Here is a 20,649-nt window from a genome sequence, read left to right as displayed (position 1 = left end):
ACAGGAGAAGTAAAGTTTTTAGATGTAATAGACGGAGCTCAGACAACCTCACAAATCCTGCTGATGAAGAATGACTTTAAGATCCTGCTTTCCCCATCCTAATCTACAAGAGGAAACAGGAAAAAGGAACTTAAAACTCCCATTGCTGAGACAGCTAAGAGCTTGCTCTAGTCCACCCCAGTATTTCAGTGAATCTGTTGCTCCCTGGTAAGCAAGTTTGCTGTGCGATGCGAAGAAAGAGTGAAGACTGAGGTTTATCCCACTGAAAGGACCTCTGGTATTTCATGAACTAAAGTATAAACTGGATGGATATACTTGGAAAAGCGTGGACATTTTTAGCACTTCTTCTTTTCTGTGGATTCAGCCTTATGCTTTCAGGTACGAGGTTTTTTTTTTTTTTTTAGTTCTTTGCAATTTTATAATGAAGAGCTCAAAATCCTTGCATTAAAGTTGTTCTCCAATTCTCTATTCACTTAACTTGATACGTGACGCTAAAAAGCATATTCTTCATTGGCCATATTGTCTTTTGATCATTGGGATGTTTGTCAGTAATTTAAAAGAAGATTGTTGGAGACAAATGTTTACAAGTCGGATGTTTAGATTTACTTTTAGTAAGATTTGTTCTAACAAATAATTGTCTGACCAATATGTGGAATGTTTGTATTTTATTTCTGGACACAGTTTAAACAGTTGAAAAGTTGTGCTATTAGTGGTTTGATGCTGTCTCTTTCTTTTGATTATGATATCGGTACTTTAGTTCTGTGGAAACCAAGACCTGCACAAATATGCATTGATGACAAAATTACGGTAGCTTCCTTTATTTACATGTTGACCAGCAGCTGTATAACATTTCTTAGAATTAGAATTCATGCTAAACTCAAATTAGAGTCATTTCCCATTTTCATTGTGATAGTCATATGTTTTTTAATTCTTTTCTTCTCCTCCTGCCTTTAATTAATGACTATATCCCAAGCATTGTTCATTGAGTAGCTTATCTCTGACCAGCTTGCTTTCATTTTCCTAGAAAATGTAATGTTGCAAGCAAAAAATGGTAGGAATTGAAGAGAAAAAAAAGCACATAGTTAAACAAATAAATATGAAACATCTACTATGTAAGTGACATGGGTTGAGATTCTTCAGGTCTCTACACAGTTTCCTCATTACACCTCCTTTTATAACTATTAGAATAGTAACCACCTATTTTTGAAGGTGATTGTAAGGATGAAATGAAAAAAGAAGTAGAAAGAATTTTGTCCAAAATATCTCAAAATCTTATGTATCGTTGGTACTGTTTACACTTGTCAGTCTGTTTTTTTTTAAAAAGCACTTATATTTCTATGTTTTGGTCCAAAAATTATTAGAAAGAAAAAGTTAAAAGTGTTAAAGATTATCAAGGTGCATAATTAAGTTCATTCACTCTGGAAATACTTTATCCTTTAGGAACCCCTGAAGAAAGGTGGAACATAAATTAAATAAATAAAGTACTAAACAATCTATATCTGGTGAAATAAAAACATGATTCAGTCACTCAGCCGACAAATATTGATTCTCTTTCTATTCCAATATTAAGGTTTTTTTAAAAACGTGTGTGCCACTATCTACATGAGACAAAATTAACTTCTTTAATTCCACGAATATCTTTAGGCTTAACTGTGTAGCATTTTCACTTTAAATTGTAGCAGACAGTTTAGCAGAGGGGAAGGAAAAGCTGGTATCCAAAGAGCTCTGTCCTTTCTTATATGGCAATTCCTGGTCAATTGTTAATCTACACTGAGAAAAAGAAAGAGAGACTATAAATTTCTTTGTTAGTTTTACTTCTAAAATCACAACTGAATGTTTTTAAGGAGGGCTTGCCGTCAATAAGCAGAAAATAGCATTCAATCGTTACTGCATGTTCCATTATATTTATAAATAGAGACAAGTACAAAAGTAAGGGAATACATTTTTGAGAGTTTGTATGCAGCATGCAAAGCGCAGAATTTTAGGAAGAGAGAGAGAGAGAGAGAGGGAGGGAGGGAGGGAGGGAGAGAGAGAGGGAGGGAGGGAGAAAGAGAGAGAGAGGGGGAGGGGAGAGGGAGGGGAAAGAGAGAGGGAGGGAGGGAGGGGGAGGAAAGAGAGACAGAGAGGGAGGGAGGGAGGGGGAAAGAGAGAGGGGAGGGAGGGAGGGGGAAACAGGGAGGGAGAGAGGGGGAAAGAGAGAGGGAGGGAGGGAGGGAGAAAGAGAGAGAGGGAGGGAGGGAGGGGGAAAGAGAGAGAGGGAGGGGGAAAGAGAGAGAAAGGGAGGGAGGGAGGGGGAAAGAGAGAGAGAGGGAGGGAGGAAGGAGGAAAGAGAGAGAGGGAGGGAGGGAGGGAGGGAGGGGGAAAGAGAGAGGGGGAGGAGGGAGGGGGAAAGAGGGAGGGAGAGGGGGGGAAGAGAGAGGGAGGGAGGGAGGGAGGGGAAAGAGAGAGAGAGGGAGGGAGGGAGGGGAAAGAGAGAGAAAGGGAGGGAGGGAGGGGGAAAGAGAGAGGAGGGAGGGAGGAAGGAGGAAAGAGAGAGAGAGAGGGAGGGAGGGAGGGAGGGAGAGAGGGGGAAAGAGAGAGGGGGAGGGAGGGAGGGGAAAGAGGGAGGGAGAGAGGGGAAAGAGAGGGAGGGCGGGGGAAAGAGAGAGAGAGAGAGGAGGGAGGGAGGGAGGGAGGAGGGAGAGAGAGAGATGGGTTTAAGTCCAGGGAAAATTCTATGACTTTGAACAAATTATTTTTTTATCCTCAACTTTATTTTTCAAAATTAGGGAGGAGGGGAGGAAGGGGGAAGGATGCATACTATCATACTGTTCTGATTTCTTTAAAAGAAGGATGAATGGATGTAAAAAACATTTTTCCACATTGAACATTCATAGTATACTATTTTTATATTAAATGAAAAATGAAAATTCCATTCTTGCTGGTCCATTATCCATTTGTCTTCCCACTAGGTATTTTGGATTTACAACCACAACTGAGCCCATCATTTGTGTTGCTAAGCAAGACATTTGTTAAGAGTGTTTTGTCCCATTTTACGACCTTTCTTACGCCAGTTGATGAGTGAATCACTGCCGTTATTAAGTTAGTCACGTGGCTGTGAAGTGAATCCGGCTCTCCCCATGGACTTTACTTGTTAGAAGGTCGCAAAAGGGGATCACATGACCCAGGAACACGGCAATCGGCAATAAATATGAACCCGTTGCCAAGCACCTGAATTTTGAACCCATGACTGTGGCGATGCTGCAACGGTCATAAGTGTGAAAAACGGTCTGAAGTCACTTTTTTCAGTGCTGTTTGGAACCGTCACTAAATGCAGTATTGTAAAGCGAGGACTCCTGTATTCCTGACGGTGACTGTTGTCCTGGATACTAATTCTGCAGGACTAAAATCTTCCTTGTGAATCAGGCGATGCATATTTATCCTCGCCTACGAAAGAGCTGCTGACCCCCCTGGCTTTGCCTGCTTTAGGTGTGTATTGGGGATGGTCACACCCATCTCAATAGATCTGACAGCTTTCCCGCTTTTGTTCAAGTGTGATATCATGTTTCCTGGGGCAAGCGGGGAAGACAATGCGAACACGCCTTCCTCTAGATACAACAGGCGGAGTCCAGGAAAGCCGTATTGACATTCCCCCCAGAAACGGGGAAGGTATTAAGAGTGATTGCTCATTGGCAGGCTTTAAAAAGTGGCTTAGCCTCGCCCCAAGTGAGGTGGGAGGGGGAAGGAAGGGGGTGAGGTTTGTTGTGGGTGTTGCTGCTTAGGAGGGCAAAAATCACTCCACCCAAGGTGGAGAACAGGCCTCTGGGTTTTACTGCCAAAAGCATTAAATGTTTCTCGCCTCCTTTTTTCCTCGTGTGACCTGCGAGGCCACGTTTGCTGCCAACTACCCCACCTCTCCAGAAGATGCATGCCAAGGGGACACAGAAAGAAATGTGTTTTTTTCCCCCTTTTTATCATAAAATGTACACTACTAAAAAAAAAAAGTGCTATTAAAACTGGGATAAAGGTGTCCGTTAATGTAACGGTCAGTAAGCAAACCAAATGTAAGCCCGTTCTCTAATCAGTAGTATTTTAGTGGCTTTGTCTCTATACAGCACTGCGAATTTATTAATTGTTTCTAAATTTTTATGCCCCCACCCCCCTGCTTTCAAAGACTAAGGGGAAGTCTTGCAATGCAACCACAATAGAACCATTGACAACACGTAGCAAAAATCACAATCCAACCGATCAAAATAAATAGGGCAGATGGGTGTATAGTTTGTACAGTCTTACCCAAAGGGAACAAGGTATGGTCTCCTACACCTCAGCAGTTCTCTTTGAGATGACATTTGCAGGATGAGTTGAGTCTGGAAAGGAGAGATTGTGCAGATACCAAGTCATGTAGAGCAGGGGTATCAAACTCGCCTTTGTCAAGGCGTTGTCATGTGATGTACCGAGACGTTTCCCCCCTTCGCTAAAACGGGCAGGGCGTGGCCAGCGCGTGGCCAACGTGAACAGCAAGTTTGACAGCCCTGATGTAGAGCTTTATAAGATCAAATGTGTGACTTGAATAGGGCCTGTAAGTAATGATGAAGTCATTCCTGTGACAACTGCTACACTTACATTCTAAAGCTGAGATTGATAAGACAGCAGAAATGCGTAGAGAGCTGTCATTTGCCCTGATTTCAACATAATGAGAGTTAATAATCATAATCATAATAGCTTGATAAATAATAGCTTTATTTCCACCAAACCATTGTTTTCACCTCCCTATTTCTCACAAAGCAGTTTGAAGCCTAGGTAGAAATGCCTTTGTTATTTGCAGATTTTTCCCACTTCCTAGTAGAATTATTCATATCATTCCATCTGTCAGGACCCAATTTCAGGTCAACAACAATCCCACAGCTGCAGCAATTTCTACCCATAACGGAGATTCTGGAGGTCTCTTCCTACTACATGGTTTAGAACAGAGATTCTCAACCTTTCATTTCTTAAATCCCACCTATCATGTTTTATCAAATATTTTATCAAAGAAGCTTGGGATGATCTTCCCAAAGGTGCTTTTTCAAGGGGCAACTGGCCTTTCTGGTTTTTCTTTGAAGACATTTCTCTTCTCATCCAAGAAGCTTCTTCAACTCTAACTGGATGGTGGGGAATGGAAGAATTTATATCCCTTGCAGACAGCTGGTCCTTTGCATTCTTTTAGGGAGTTGTTGAGGCCACCTGGAGATATATTAGTGTCATCAGTCTCACCTGAGTGGTGCAAATGGGTGTGGAGCCTTCTTGGAACTGTTGAAAGGATTGTGTTGTAGGCTGGAGATAGATAATGTTGTATCCCTTCCCCTCTGTTAAGAGAGGGCTGTTCAATTTTGACATAGATGGGCTCTTCCACCTCTCTTTCAAATCAGCAATCCTCTCTGTCCAAAATGTAGACTTTTATCAAAGGTGTGGCCTTTGTCATTTAAATGCAGATGAACTGCTGAATCTTGCAGGATTATGGCTGGCCTGAAACCAGGTACCAAGAGATGAAATGATAGAAAGCAAGAATAATTCTACTAGGAAGGCAGGCTGCTCCTATAAGAGCTGCATAACGACAACAAAACCTTTCTCTCTAATTCTAAAGAAGAACAAACCACCTTTGGCTACAGTTTTCAATTAACTGGGGCAAGTCAGAAATATACTCCCAAAAGCAAGATCCTAAACTGGGAGAGGTTGCTGTGCTAGTCTTTAGAAACAAAACAAAAACCCCTGTAGCATTTTAAAAAATTTCATACAATTTTCTGAATCACAGTCATCACTTCATCAGATACATACAAGTGTATTGGTCTTATGGGAAGGGGAGGGAAGGGAAAGGAGGGAGGGAGGATTATTTCTGACGGCAGTGTACAAATTGCTACTTGCTGTGACATATTCTTCTAGAGATTATCCTGACCTTTGTTAAGTTGATGTCCAATTGTGCTAAATTTTCTAAGAATTCTGTTTCCTGCTTACATGTCTCTTTGCAATTGCTTCCTTCAAGGATTGTTCCCTGGAATAAAAATGGCAATTTAACTGGGCAAAAAAAAAAAAAAAGCCACCACAGGGTCTTGCTATATACACAAGGGCAGATACCAACAGATCCCGCCATTTTTAAGAGATCATTGGTGAGCAAGGTTTGTTGCCGTTCAGATGCAGATACAGTAGGAAAAAAAAAATCCTGATTTAGCTTAAAAACGTTTTGCTACAATCTGTTGCTTGTCTGGATCTGTGCTGGTAGTCCTAGGTTGGTAGGCAACAGTCAGATCCTGAAAGACAAAAACTATCCATGTCCTGCAACCTATGTGGTATCACTTAAGTATTTTATTGGGGTTGGAGATTCTATGGTACTAGCAGTCTATAGATATTAATTTCTATATATATGAACATTTTGAAAAAGTATATCTGCCAGTTCTAGAACTATCCTGCATTTTCCAAAAGTCAATATATTAGCTAAATTTCTCAGTCCATTTTAAACCATTGCTTTCAGTAAATCTTTGAGCAAGAAGAAAACTGAAAGATGTTTTCTCATCCTCAATGTTGAAATTAGCTGCCGGTCCAGTAAGTCACTGTACTTGGAACGGATGATGTGCTGTTTTGTTCTTCAGGTCAGAGGGCAAATATCTTGCATTTTGCTCTGGCTTTGTGTCTTCATTTTCGTCAGCCATCTGATGAAGACAAATTAATCCATTTGACTTGTTTTGCTGCATACTCCTTGCACTAAGAAAAATTTTATCTGAAAAACTATGAGCTCATCTTCACATCTACGTAATTACAGGATGAACATGCCCCAATAATTGTTTTCATATGACATGTTTCTGCCTTCTTCATAATTCCAGCCCACAACTGAGACAGTCTGAAGTTTCCTTAGCTGTTCTACTTTCAAAGTAGGACATTTTCCCCCCCTGTCTTCCTGACAATTTTTTTCCATGGATGTGATCTTGGATACTTCATTGTTGATGAGGTTGGCGTTCTGCTCAGAAATTGGGATCTGCCCATTTCCTGTTGGCCACTTTAGAGGGTTGCGAGTGGATCCTCCCCACTGTGAATTGTTGTACTTCTGCTGACAAGGAGTTTTTGTGCGGCCATATCTGTGGTCGTTACTTTGAAGGGTGCATTGTTTTGCCTACCCTGACACTAGTTTGCTGACTCAAAGACTTCAAGGGGCCATCAGCCTGCTGCCAGCACAACCATCATTGTGGTACTCATTAAAGATGGAGCTTGCTTGCTCCCAGTTGCTCACTCCTGATTCTCTCCACGTCACTAGTTCATATCTATGATCTGCTGGCCTCGGGGTTCTTTCAGAACCAACTGCCCAACTGCAATGGTATGTTGTCTGACCTTGGGAGCAGGACAATGAGTCACAGCCAAGAGAACTGAATGGACTGATGAAAGACAGCCTAGCCTTAGCCCATAGCAGGAATGTGGGCATAGCCAGCACCTCAGAAGGGACCCTAACTAGTTTGGGGGGCCAGAAAGTGGGTGCGGGAGAGAAGTAGAGGGAATCCTCAAGTTACAGCCATAATTGAGTCCCATGTAGTTGTGACAGTCGTAAAGCAGATCACCACGTGATCTGATACGATTTTATGACATTTTTTTGTGGGAGTTGCTAAATAAAATGAACCTATTTAGTGAAGTGAAGTAACCTAGAACTAAGGAGAAATTTCCTGACAGTTAGAATAATTAATCAGTGGAACAACTTGCTTCCAGAAGTTGTAAATGCTCTAACACTGGAAGTTTTAAAGAAGAAATTGGATAACCATTTGTCTGAAATGGTATAGGGTTTCCTGCCTAAGCAGTGGGTTGGACTAGAAGGCCTCCAAGATCCCTTCCAACTCTGTTATTCTATTCTATTCTATTCTATTCTATTCTATTCTATTCTATTCTATTCTATTCTATTCTATTCTATTCTATTGTTCGCTATGGGGAGGTTTTTGCCAGAAATTGGAATTAAGCTCCAGTTTTCAGAAAAACATTGTACATTGCAGTCCTGTGAGTACAGAGTGCTACAAACAGTCGTAAATGTGGGCTGATTGTTGAGCTCTCAAAATGCGGACCAGGGAGACTGGTTCTTCAAAACTATGTCACAAATAGCTTTTGGGGGGGTCAGCAGTAACTTCAAACGGTCGCTAAGCGCAAGTTGTAAGTCAAAGACTACCTGTCCTTTTAGACTTGCAAGTATAAGGTAACCTTACAATAAAGTAGAATTAGCTCATCTGGTCGTGTTTCCCATCTCGTCAGTCACGTAAAGCCGACATCAATTGACAAGTAAGAGGCACAGAGCATTTGTGTACCTGCGGTCTATTAGTTAGCTGCTTGAAGGAGGCTAAACCAGTCACTTTCAGTACAGATAGTCCTCGGTTTACAACAGTTCATTTAGTGACCATTCAAAGTTATAACGGCACTGAAAAAAGTGACTTACGATCGTTTTTCGCAGTTATGACCTTTGCAGCATTCCCATGACCGTGTGATCAAAATTCAGATGCTGGTTCACATTTATGACCGTTGCTGTGTCCCAAGGTCACATGATCCCCTTTTGCGCCCTTCTGAAAAGCACAGTCAATGGATAAGCCAGATTTGCTTAACAACCAGGTTACTAACTTATCAATTGCAGTGATTCATTTAACAACTGAGGCAAGGAAGGTCATAAAATGGGGCAAAACTCACTTAACAAAGAAAGTGAGACATTGATAAGAAATACTGCAAAATCTCCATTCCCTCCCCATCCCACTAACCTGCTATCCAGCTCTGTTCTCCCGTGCAGGGCAACAAAAGAAGACCCAGCTGGGACTCGGGAGACAGAGAATAGATGGGGGGCAGGTACAGTCAGAGGTGGTATTTGCCAGTTCTCCGAACTACTCAAAATTTCCACTACTAGTTCTCTAGAACTGTTCAGAACCTGCTGAATACCACCTCTGATTATCATGACTATCATGAGGTCTTCTGATGCTAAAATTACTTAGCAAAAGGAAAGCACCAGGAGAGCAGGACGCAAATGAAGATTGATGTGAAGGAAATCTTTTTCCACAGAATTATTCCAGGCATCAGAAGGCCATAAGATCTTAAATTCCCAAGCAAGTCTATTGATACCATTTCTAGATAACTCTGAGGGAAGAAAGAGGAGATGGAAGCTTGTAGCAGAAGCCAGTGCTTATGAGAAACGTTTACGAATGTGCTTTGTTCTGAATTCAACCCATAATTTATACATGACAAGGCATTAGTGTAAAAAACAACCACCACCACCTCAATGGCTATCATTATTGATGTCAGGGTTCCGGCAAACACCCCCAACAGAAACAAAACTCCAAAGCAGGCATATTCCTCAAAGCATTGATTTATTAGGCATGTCATATTGGCACATTTGGGGAAAACCCAAATGAACTCTGAAGGACCCAAGGTGACCCAAATCAAAAACCCCAAAGTTCCAGGTCACATGTCTGTCACATGGTCTATCCTGGCTGGCTTTGGTCCAAGCCTCTCCATCACCTGGTAGAATGTCCTTGGCTCCCATGGGAAAGAATGTTGTTTTGGCTACACACCCACAGCTATCTCTGTCTCCCCCCTCATGTTCCCACAGCTCCAACCGTCTTGCTCTGGCAGCCCTGAAGGTGCTTCCAAAATGACTTCAGCCCGAAATGGCTTCAGGAATGACAACTGAAGCCAGAGCATTTACATGTGGTTTTTGTTCAGTGGACAATCCTGTCTAAAGTGTTTATAGTAATTCCTGGCCTGCTCTTCTCAGAAAATGTTCCTTCTCTATTTGACAATGCAAGTTATCTTGATAGGGATTAGCCAATGTGCGACTGCCTTTGGGCCAGTGGGAGTAGCAACTATAAATTTATTTCACTGTAATTAATTCCCTCAGGCTTTAAAGGCAAAAATATTGACATAGAAACCTGCCTCCACCCTTGGGTGAGAGCCCACAACTAAATATCTATAGTAAACCCCAATCTTGTTGGGACCAGGACTCAAAAATATTATATTTAAAAAGATTGTATCTACATTGCTTCATTAATTATTTCAAAATTAAGCAAAACTTTCTCCATGTCATGTTAATCAGCCTGTGCCATTTGTCTAATGTCTCCAGTTTCTGTTTGTTAAGTATGATGATTATTGGTTAATCATCATTGATAAGAGAAGAATTGTAGGAATAAAATTTGGTTTATCAGAAGAAAGAAAGAAAACACAAGGCTCTCTATACCTAACCTCATTCAATTTCAGTTAGCTCCTTGCTAATTTGATACCTCCTTCAGCCTTTCTCCACTGCTGAGTTAAAGTATTTATTTGCCAATGAATTAGCAGAAAACTCTGGATTTGAAATCCGCTTCCCCATCTTGCTTTACTGTATCTATTGAGACGTATAACCATTTGGAAATGCCTCAACGGTGATTCCTTCAGCTTTGCTGTCTTCCTTCTTCTAAGCATTACCCTCCAGTGGGTTAAACCTCCATGAATCATGGCACTGCCATCAGGAACAAGGCAGGTCTGTCTGCAGGACTCTGCTATTTCTAGGCTTCGGTTTAATGTGAGGTGAAAAAATAAAACAAAAACATTGGAATCATGTGAACGCTTTTATTCAGAACTTTCCTCCCTCTATTAAACATTTGCTTGACTTGATTTCTGATTATTTCATGGACTTGTGCATGTAGGGTGGGGTTTTGGTTTTTTTTTCCCGACAAAAGTAGTTCTCCATTTTCAACTTGCAGGTTGGCTTTTGCAGCCTTAGAAGTTCTGGAACTTCTAAGCACTCTTCATCTAAATCCTGGCCAAGCCCAATTCTGCTTTGCTTTTTATGGGTCCACTGAAAGAGGAGGATAAAAGACCAACATAAGGAAGTAAAATTAAATGGAATCTTCAAATGTTTTTTTTTTCCTTTTGTTGCAGGCAATGCAGAGACAGCATTTGATTTGATATTGATCAACTCACTCCCTACTGTGGCTGATTCAGAGACATCCCTAATTTGTATTGCGTCTCGATGGTGTGCCCTGGATTCTGTTAAAATTGGGCGAGATTATGATGCCTTAATGAGCCAGAATCGAAACCCCTTGGCGGTGGCTGAGGATGAAACGAGAGGGATAGCAAAAAAAGTGATATGGCAAAGGGAAAAGTCTGGGGAAAGCATTGGAGCATACTTTTGTGAAGGAAAATTCAAAGATAACACGAAAATTATATATACGATGAAGATGCAACGAACAGGTACTTTGTGCTATTATAAGCAAAGGTGTGCCAAGTCCCACTGCAAATACATGTTCGCAAATGGATTTTAGTAACTGGATAATTGATTAATTGATTGGTTGGTTGGCATCAAGCCAGTGTTGATTCTTTGTGACCATTCAGATAGATCCTCTTTAGGGTTTTGGTAATTGGAGACAAATAATAAAAACTGGGAGTCCCATAGGAGGACATACGTGCAGATATGAATATCCTTTACAATTGTCACAAGTTCCAAACTGGACAGTTTGCGCTACAAGATAAATTAGTATTTTGGGCAACAAAAAAAAGATGTCAAGTTTATCTCAATCTGCAGGTAGTGTCAGAGTTGACAAGAAAAGTGGTGGGGGAATAGCAATAGCAATAACACTTAGATTTATATACTGCTTCACAGTGCTTTCCACCCCTCTCTAAGCAATTTACAGAGCCAGCATATTGCCTCCAGCAACCTGAGTCCTCATTTTACCAATGTCAGAAGGATGGAAGGCTGAGTCAATCTTGGACTGGTAAGAATCGAACTGCTGGCAGTCAGCAGAAGTAGCTTGCAGTATTGCATTCTAACCACTGTGCCATCATTGCTAATGGCAGTGGAATGGGGAATACCTCTTTAGCCATCAATTCTTCGAGACTCACTTACTTCTCTCTCCCTCTCTTGATTCTTTTGATTCAAGTGAGTACTATCCAATAAGCGAAACAGTGTTTTTCTCCTTTGCTGGGTAACATCCCCATTCTGCTGCTTCTATGGATCAGCCATCTCAAGACCAGGTTTTGACAGATGGCTACACCTATGGGTCTAGTCATCTGGTAAATATTGCCTCCTCCATTGAGGAGAAGAATTGGTGATCATACTTGTTTTATCACCAGGTGATGATAAGGGACTCCACCATCTTAAAGCTCTGTCGCATTAAATCTAAGAGGGCCCAGCACATAAAACTTAGTGATTGGCCTTGTTGCTGATATTCTTTTGTGCTAACTCCTGGACAGGCAGAAAGCACATTAATGCAATCATGGGGAAGAATGAAGTGTGAGACAAAACAAGATAATTTTTCAAATTATCCAAATCTAAACCACTTAAATCTCAATTTCAATGGAAATAGAAATTTAAGATTAGCTAACTGGATATGGATAATCCCGCAATGAAAATACTGCTTTCTTTGGAATGTACGCTGAAGTAAATATAACAGCAACCCATGCTTTAGATTAAGCATTTAAATTTAAAATGTAAAAGTTATATAAATAAGTAAATAAATACATAAATAAAATGTTGCTTCAAAGCTCTTTCATATGGTGTTTGCATGTTGGCTTATGAATTAAATATTATGTTTATGGTAATAAAATTCTAAAAATAGGGTTCTCTCTAATCATCCAAAACATCAAGGCTTTCTTTGTTAAAACATTGCAAGGGATTCTGTGTGTGTAGTTAAATATCTAACTGTCTGGGACCAAAATAGTCTCATAAAACTCTCGCCCTTTCCTGTAGCGATTTCTGGAATTTTGTTGCATATCCGTTTGTACTATATTTTGAAATGTGTTTATAGATGTTTGACTCCTTGGTATACTTCAAAATTTGTGTGAGAAATGTAATATATTTGATTAAAATTCTATCCGGTATTAATCCTTCAGTTTTAACTGTATAAATTATAATAAGAGTCCTGGGCTACACACAGTTATTCTCCGTAATAAAAGGCTGGCTTTCCTGCATCCTACTGTCAGTTATTCCCATTGCATTTCAATGGAAAGGGACATAGCTGATGATTATAAATCAAATTGAACTCCCGGTTTATCACTCTCAGTGATAATATCTCTCTCGGGATTATTAGGAGAATGCCAAACTGGGAGCCTCAGTTCAATTTCCCTTTTCTGGTGAGATTTTTTTTTAAAATTATTATTGCAGAAGCTCCGGACTGAGGCTACTGAGCAGTGTACAGCAATAGGACTCCTTATGAAATGATGATGAATTTCCCGACAGTGAAAACTTACAATATATATTGTAAGCAGGCAAGATGTTCCACCACTTAATATATTAACCAATGGAACTTCTTGGGCAGGAGGTTGGGCTAGAAGACCTCCAAGGTCTTTTCCAGCCCTATGATTCTATATATATGATGAGAAATATTAACACATACTGTATTACGGTATGTATAACAATACAGTATTAAAGAGCCATGGTGGTGCAGTGGTTAGAATGTAGTATTGCAGGCTAATTCTACTGACTGCCAGAGTTCGATTCTCACTGGCTCAAGGTTGACTCAGCCGTCCATCCTTCCGAGGTCAGTAAAATGAGGACCCAGATTGTTGGGGGCCAAAGGCTGACTCTGTAAACCATTTAAAGCACTATGAAGCAGTATATAAGTGCTATTACTACTGTCCTATGATGCCATAAATACTTAACATCCAGAAGTTCCCTGATTCAGTTTCCTCTCAGTTCCTTCAAAATGGTTGTGATGGATAATCCTTTTATGTCAGAGTGGACAATTCTGTAGTACGTCAGCTTTTTCCAAGTGGGTGGCCTTCAAATGAGGTTTGTAACTGTAGTGGGATTCAAAAATTTTTTATTACCGGTTCTGTTGGCATGGCTTGGTGGGCGTGGCAAGGGAAGGATATTGTAAAATCTCCAGTCCGAGGTGCTATTTGCCGGTTCTCCAAACTACTCAAAATTTCCACTACTGGTTCTCCAGAACTGGTCAGAACCTGATGAATCCCATCTCTGGGTTGTAACTTCAGAACCCCTTGTCAGAATGGCCCCAGTGCTCATAGAGGATATATTGATTGAGGTTTAGATAAAATGGGCAAATAATTACCGTATATGCCGGCGTATAAGACGACCCGGTGTATAAGACGACCCCCAACATTTCCACTCAAAATATAGTTTGTTATATACGCCCCCTCTTCCGCACGCCTTCCACTTTTGCACTTTTTTTTTTTAGGCACTTTTGTCTACCGTGGAAACGAATCCCGTGAAGCTGAAAGGAGCAGCCAGCCTTCTCCCAGCTCCCAAGGAAAGCGAGGCTCGCACCGCCCGGGCTCCGCTGAGGTATCCGGCTGGGGCTGTCAGGAGTTGTTACCGCTAGCGCGGCTCAGCGCGGCTCCAGTCCGCATTGCCTCGGGAAGGAAAGGCAAAAAGGAAGAGCCGCGGCAGCGCTTGCAATGGCACAGCGGCTCCTGGTTTTGCCTTTCTCTTCCCGAGGCAACGCGGACTGGAGCGCGAAGCCGCACCAGCGGTAACAACTCCTGACAGCCCCAGCTGGATACCTCAGCGGAGCTCGGGCGGTGCGAGCCTCGCTTCCTTGGGAGCTGGAGAACGCTGGCTGCTCCTTTCAGCTTCACGGGATTCGCTTTCCACGGTGCGCAAAGTGCCTCAGCTGCGGGCAGCCGCAGTGCTTCCCAATTACTATTTGCCGGCGTATAGGCGACCCGGCATATAAGACGACCCCAATTGGAGGCATCTTTTTCAGGGCAAAAAAGTCATCTTATACGCCGGCAAATACGGTAATCCAGTCAAGTAGCATCCCAATAAATATTTATCAAGTTATTTTTGAAAATGGAATGGTGCAAGCTACAAGGCAGTGGTCTATGTTTGGAAAAACCAAATCCAGGGAAATTCCATAAACCCCTCATCAAACTTTGGTTCCCAGTTTAAGATGTCAAGCAATCTCCTTGCTACAAAGCCTGGTTATTGTTCTTTCCTGAATGAGGAATCCAAGCCATTTGTAAACAAATGAATTACTCAAATATAGGCCACAGACTAAAAATACATTGGAATGGAGCCCATGGAAGAATGTGGATTCCTCTGCCTTCTAACAATGCAGTGAAGCGAAGAGCTGGTGAATAAATTAAACTAGTGATACAAAAGGAATAAGGCTCCCAAGTGGGAGGGAGACCCAAAAAAGCCAAGAGAAGAGAAGAGAAGAGAAGATCTTCTTTGGAAATAAGTATCCATATGTGATATGCATATCTACGTTAAGCATTTATTTAACATTTACCCACATACATAAGTTACCCACAAAGAATCAATCAAAAAGATTTACACATACTTTGCTAGAGAGAAGTTCCGTAAGAATGGGCTCCATCATGAGTCCGAAAGCTTGGAAGACTAAACCTCTGGTCCCAGTGACTGGCCCAGATTGGATCCTGCAACATTATCGTGGATCAGATATATCCACCTTCATTTGGGGAAAAGATTTATAGCTAAAATTTGCAAGGTTGGCTTGTAGCAATCCTTTGTCCCATTTGGGGATCATTTTCAAACAGAACGTTACGACATTCTTTTTCCTGAATGAACCATCCTGAATATATTCAGGTATTGAGTTATACAGTTTTTCCCCACGTTACAGTATGTCATTATTTGAATTTCCATGCCGGAGGATTTACTAAGAAAGAACAGATCCATAACCTATTTTGTTTTATTTTTATTTTAGCTTCGTTCCTACCAGTCGCCTTAACCATTACAGCAAACAAGGGTGAAGTTGTCAACATTTCCTTCATCAGAAAGGTTTTTAACGAGGAAGATGCAGTAATCTACAAAAATGGTATTTGTGCTTTTTTCTTTCCTTTCTGGATAATACTGTGCAAGTAATACTCGACTACTGATGATCATTTAGTGACCATTTCCAGTTACGACAGACTCCCCCAAAACTATTTAAGACCTGGTTACAGCCATTGCAGTGTTCCTGCTGTTATTCACCCTTACGACCAACCGCAGGGATGTTCCATTTCCCCATACACACAATTATTTCCCCACACAGGACTTTGGCTTAATCCCAATTCAGCCATTCAGTAACCTAAAGCTGGGCAGCAGAAGCTATCGGTGCACAGGAAGCTGTTAAGAGCTTGTAGGGCAAGGCCTTATTCCCATCCAGCCACCCAGGGACTTGAAAAAACCCAACCTGCTCCTCAGCCAGCTCCAGAACACCCAAACTTACCTTTCTATTTTGTGCAGAGGTGCCCAGCCGATGTGATGCAATGAGATACCATGCAGTGTGATGCAATGCAATGCCGTGCTATGCCATGCAAGGCGCAGCTTTCCTACAGAGGCCACTGCATGACAACCTCATTCCATTGTTAAAAGTCTGTAAAGATTCTCAGTCATCCAGCTCATGGTTGTCCCTAAGGTGCTTTTTCAGGGAACAACTGGATTTTCTGGTGTGTTTTTTTTGAGGATGCAGATAAACTTTCAAATGGCCTCGACAACTCCCTAAAAGAATGCAAATGACCAGCTGTCTGCAAGGGATATAAATCCTTCCATTCCCCACCATCCAGTCAGAGCTGAAGAAGCTTCTTGGATAAGAAGGGAAACGTCTTCAAGAAAAAACAAGGAAGTCCAGTTGCCTCCTGAAAAAGCACCTTTGGGACATTTATGCTATTGTGCAAGCTGGTACACCAGGTAGTCCTCAGCTTACAATGACCATTGAACCCCAAATGTCTGTTGTTGAGTGAGACATTTGTTAAGTGAGTTTTGCCCCATTTTACAACCTTTCTCGCCAACTGTTGTTAAATGACTCACTGCAGTTGATAAGTTAGTAACCTAGTGGTTAAGTGAATCAGGCTCCCTCATTGACTTTGCTTGTGAGAAAGTCCAAAAAAAAAAAAGGGGGGGGGGATTGCATGACCTTGGGACACAGCAACGGTCATAAATATGAACCAGTTGCCAAGCATCTGAATTTTGATCACATGACCATGGGGATGCTGCAAAGGTTGTAACTGTGAAAAATGGTCATAAGTCACATTTTTCAGTGCTGTCAGAACTTTGAATGGTCACTAAACGAACTGTTGTAACTGTTGTAACTACCTATATTATTGTTAAGAACCTGTAGGAGTCTCCATTTGTGGATGGAGTTTGAAGAGCCTCCTTTAAAAAAAAATGGAGCCCCCTAGAGCAGTGATAGCTAACCTATGACACGCGTGTCACTCGTGACACGCCGAGGCACTTTGACTGACACGCCTGTTGGTGTGGGGAAAACCTGCACATTTAGAGGCTGCCTGTGCTCTGCTCCAATCCCTGCTCCCTGCTTGTTGCATGGAGGCGTGGTGTCACTGCTGCCGCAAGCTCTTTGCAGCAGAGAACCAGTTTTAACCGCCATAAACTGAGGTTTGTCAGTTTCATTACCTCAGGAACGCTACAGGAGGAAAGGAGATCCATGAGGTTCACAGCCCTGTAAGGTGGCCTTCCGATTCCCACATCCTGCACCTGCAGCCCTGAGACCAGGGAGACGAGTTTCACAGCCCTGTGTGATCACCCCAGCCCAGTCCGTCATAAACCAAATTATTGATATTTCTTGAAGTGACACACGACCCGAGGAAGGCTACACTTTTTCCCGATTTTCGACACACCAAGCTGAAAAGGTTAGCCATCACTGCCCTAGAGGCTCACGAAGAACAGTGCCTGTTGTAGAACAAATTGTGGCTGTCTTGAGGCAATCTCTCTAGAAAAACTGAGCCTCACAATGCAGTGGCTCCTGCTGTCCAGGTTTCAGCTCCTTCGGGTGGCTGAATGGCCTGGTTAGAAGCAGGGTAAGTTTTCCGGAGTCCTAAATGGCATGATGCAGGACACAGAATGCCTTGGGAGGTGAGGGAAGCCTTCAGAGGCCAGAGACAGTTGGGCCTGTGACTGGGCCCGCACTAGACCTCCCAAACAGCGGTTCTGTGGGCATGGCTTGGTGAGTGTGGCAGGGGAAGGTTACTGCAAAATCCCATTCGTTCCCCACCCCACTAGCCTGCTTTCCAGCTCCATTCTTTAGTGCAGGGCAACAAAACAAGACCCAGCCAAGATCAGCTGGGACTCGGGAGGGAGAGAAGAGATGGGGGTGGGGCCAGTCAGAGGTGGTTTTTGCCCATTCTCAGAACTACTCAAAATTTCCGCTACTGGTTCTCCAGGACTGGTCAGAACCTGCTGAATACCACCTCTGCCCCTAAGGTTTCCCTCACCCCTGAGGCACACCTTCTTCTGCTTAACAACCTATGGTTTTGTTTAATGACCACATCAGGGAGAACAGAGGGTGAGAGTCATTAAGCAAGGCTGTGTCAATTAGTGGCTGTCAGTGCTTGCAAACATAAGGGGCAGGCTCCATTACAATGGTCAGTCAAGAACGATCCTGTATCTAACCAGTTAGAAGCGTGCAATGTTTTTTCTGTGCTTTGGGAAAACTTATCACCGTTATTACATACAGATGGGGATGCAGTGGGGGGAAATAAATCCTTTGTGATGATGACAGGCCTCTTCAGAGAGAGTACATACCTCACAAATTCATTAGTCTTATTGTGAACATATTGTGGGGAGGGAGAGGCAGTCACTCAACTGTACACCTTTGCCAAATATCTATCTAAAACAGGGTTTCTTAATTTGGGAGAATTTGGGAGACCATAGATAGAGTTCAGAGAGCCTATAAAACCAGATGGGGAGAAAATACAACTTCTATATTCACTAATCTCTAGTGAAATTTAGGTTTTCATTCCATAATGTATGTAGGCAACAAAATAACCTATGGCCTCTGGATACCAAAACTATTAACTCCAACATATCTTATTATCTAAAAATTATTATACTCTATTGTATTGTTATTTATTTAATGGCTAATAAAAAGCACATACATATTGTAATTTTTAATACATTGATAACTGTATTTGAGAATAATAGTTTGTTTTATAATCTATGTATTTCATTTTATGCATTTAGATGCATTTTTCAGAAAAGAGGTTCATAAGCTTCACCAACATTCCAGGTTGAACCAGAACACTGATCTAAAACAAGCCAACATGTCCTTACATCCCATTCCAGCTACATCCTATCAAACAAGCAGCAATTGGGTCAAATTAATGTTGAATCTATGATTTATGGTAGTTGTATTTTATGATTTTGATTATCACTTGTTGCTTGTTTGCACACTGAGAGCTTATGCACTGGAGACAAATTCCTTGTGTGCGCCCAATCACACTTGGCCAATAAAGAATTGTAATTCTAAATTAAAACGTATAATCTTCATGGCAGAAGAATGATATAGTAACCAATTAAAATGATTAAGATGACATCTGGAAATCTGAGACTGGATAACTGGGTACTGCCTCTCCCCACGTATTAGAAGAAAAAGGGTTTTATTTTGTACTTCAAAGTTTAACCGATCTGTTCATAACCCAAGGAGTGTTTTAATCTGAGCAATAACAACAATTAAATATAGCAGCTGCTCTATCTGCATGTGAAAGGAAATAAGAAAAATCACAAATGTTCTATTTTATCCACTCTCATTGTTTCATCCATTCAAAATATTAGTAAAACTGCAGATGGCAAGTGATGAATGTATGCTATGGAAAATCGCATATTGTTCTCATTGGTTGATCCACATCTTCAATTAGATTTTTCTCTCCATTGCAGGTACTTTTATATATTCCGTCCTCAAGCGAGTTCCAGAACTGCTAACAATACCCTTGCCTTCAGTTCACCTTGATAATGCAGGTGTTTACTCAGCAAGATACATAGGAGGAAGCCACTTCACTTCAGCCTACACTCGACTGATTGTACGAAGTAAGAGTTGATCAATTCCTTAAACAGAAAGCTAAAACAAGAATCCTTTGGCCTTTACTCATAGGATGTTCTTTGAACACTGAGTCATGGGTAGAGATATTATCTGCCTCTGGGGATCTTCTGCTACAAGCAAGCTGAAACACTGCCAACTTTAAAAAAAAAAAAACTTAAAAAGCATGCTTAAGCTGGTCAGTTTCATTTGGAAGAAAATACATCATAAGATGCAATCTAAAACACGCTCCTAATTTGGATCACGGTGCCAGGCCACCTGACAGCTGCAAACTGGTTCTCCATATCTCACTCTTATCATTTTTCGAGGTCTTGAGCAGGCTATTTCTTGCACAGCTGGCTTTTTGCAGTTTAGCTCTGAAGATGTTTATAGAAGAAAATTTCAGTGAAGGTCTGGTATAGCTAAAGAAAGAGACATTGCAAGATTTTCCCCCCAAAACAAAAATGTCTAGTTTAAATCTGATCTCCAAAGTGTGAACCAGTTAATTTGCAGTTTTATTCATTTTCAGCTGAGGCTATTTCTACTCACCCACAGATTTTACTCACCAAACCCTCAGAAGTATTTTCAGGCTACCCAACATCCTCATTTTTGCCATTCTCAAAAGGTCCAATATAGATGATCCTTAATTTATTACCATAATTGAGCCCAGAATTACGACTGTAAGTCATACTGGTCATTAAGTGGATCCATCCCACGACAGACCTAATTTTATGACATGTTTTGCAGGAGTTCTTAGGCAAATCGGCAGTTGTTAAGCAAACCCATTGTCTGTAATAGGTATTTTTTTGCTGGAAATGAGAAATAAACACTAGTTTCTGGCAAAAAGAGAGTCATTAGTTGCAGTCACATGACTGCAGGATGCTCCAAATGGCCATAAATGCAAGCAGGTTGCTGAGCATGTCTGGTGAGCATGGCCAAG

The 20,649-nt window shown here is 41.5% G+C and overlaps 1 protein-coding gene across 1 annotated transcript in view; it reads left to right on the top strand.

Annotated features, from left to right (window-relative positions):
• Positions 1-20,649, top strand: part of TEK (TEK receptor tyrosine kinase) — a 62,694-nt gene continuing 42,045 nt past the window's right edge. Inside the window, exons 1-4 of the mRNA XM_026672282.2 lie at positions 1-378; positions 10,879-11,190; positions 15,624-15,734; positions 19,571-19,720. Coding sequence (XP_026528067.2) covers positions 306-378; positions 10,879-11,190; positions 15,624-15,734; positions 19,571-19,720 — 646 coding nt within the window. The 5' untranslated portion in view covers positions 1-305. The remainder of the gene's footprint in view (positions 379-10,878; positions 11,191-15,623; positions 15,735-19,570; positions 19,721-20,649) is intronic.

This window comes from Notechis scutatus, chromosome 2, assembly GCF_049901735.1.
Source record: "Notechis scutatus isolate UNSWTSFEM ecotype Mainland chromosome 2, rNotScu1.2, whole genome shotgun sequence".
Classification (NCBI taxonomy): domain Eukaryota; kingdom Metazoa; phylum Chordata; class Lepidosauria; order Squamata; family Elapidae; genus Notechis; species Notechis scutatus.
The sequence above is the reverse complement of the archived record's forward strand: the minus strand, read 5'-3'. Positions and strand labels throughout refer to the sequence as shown.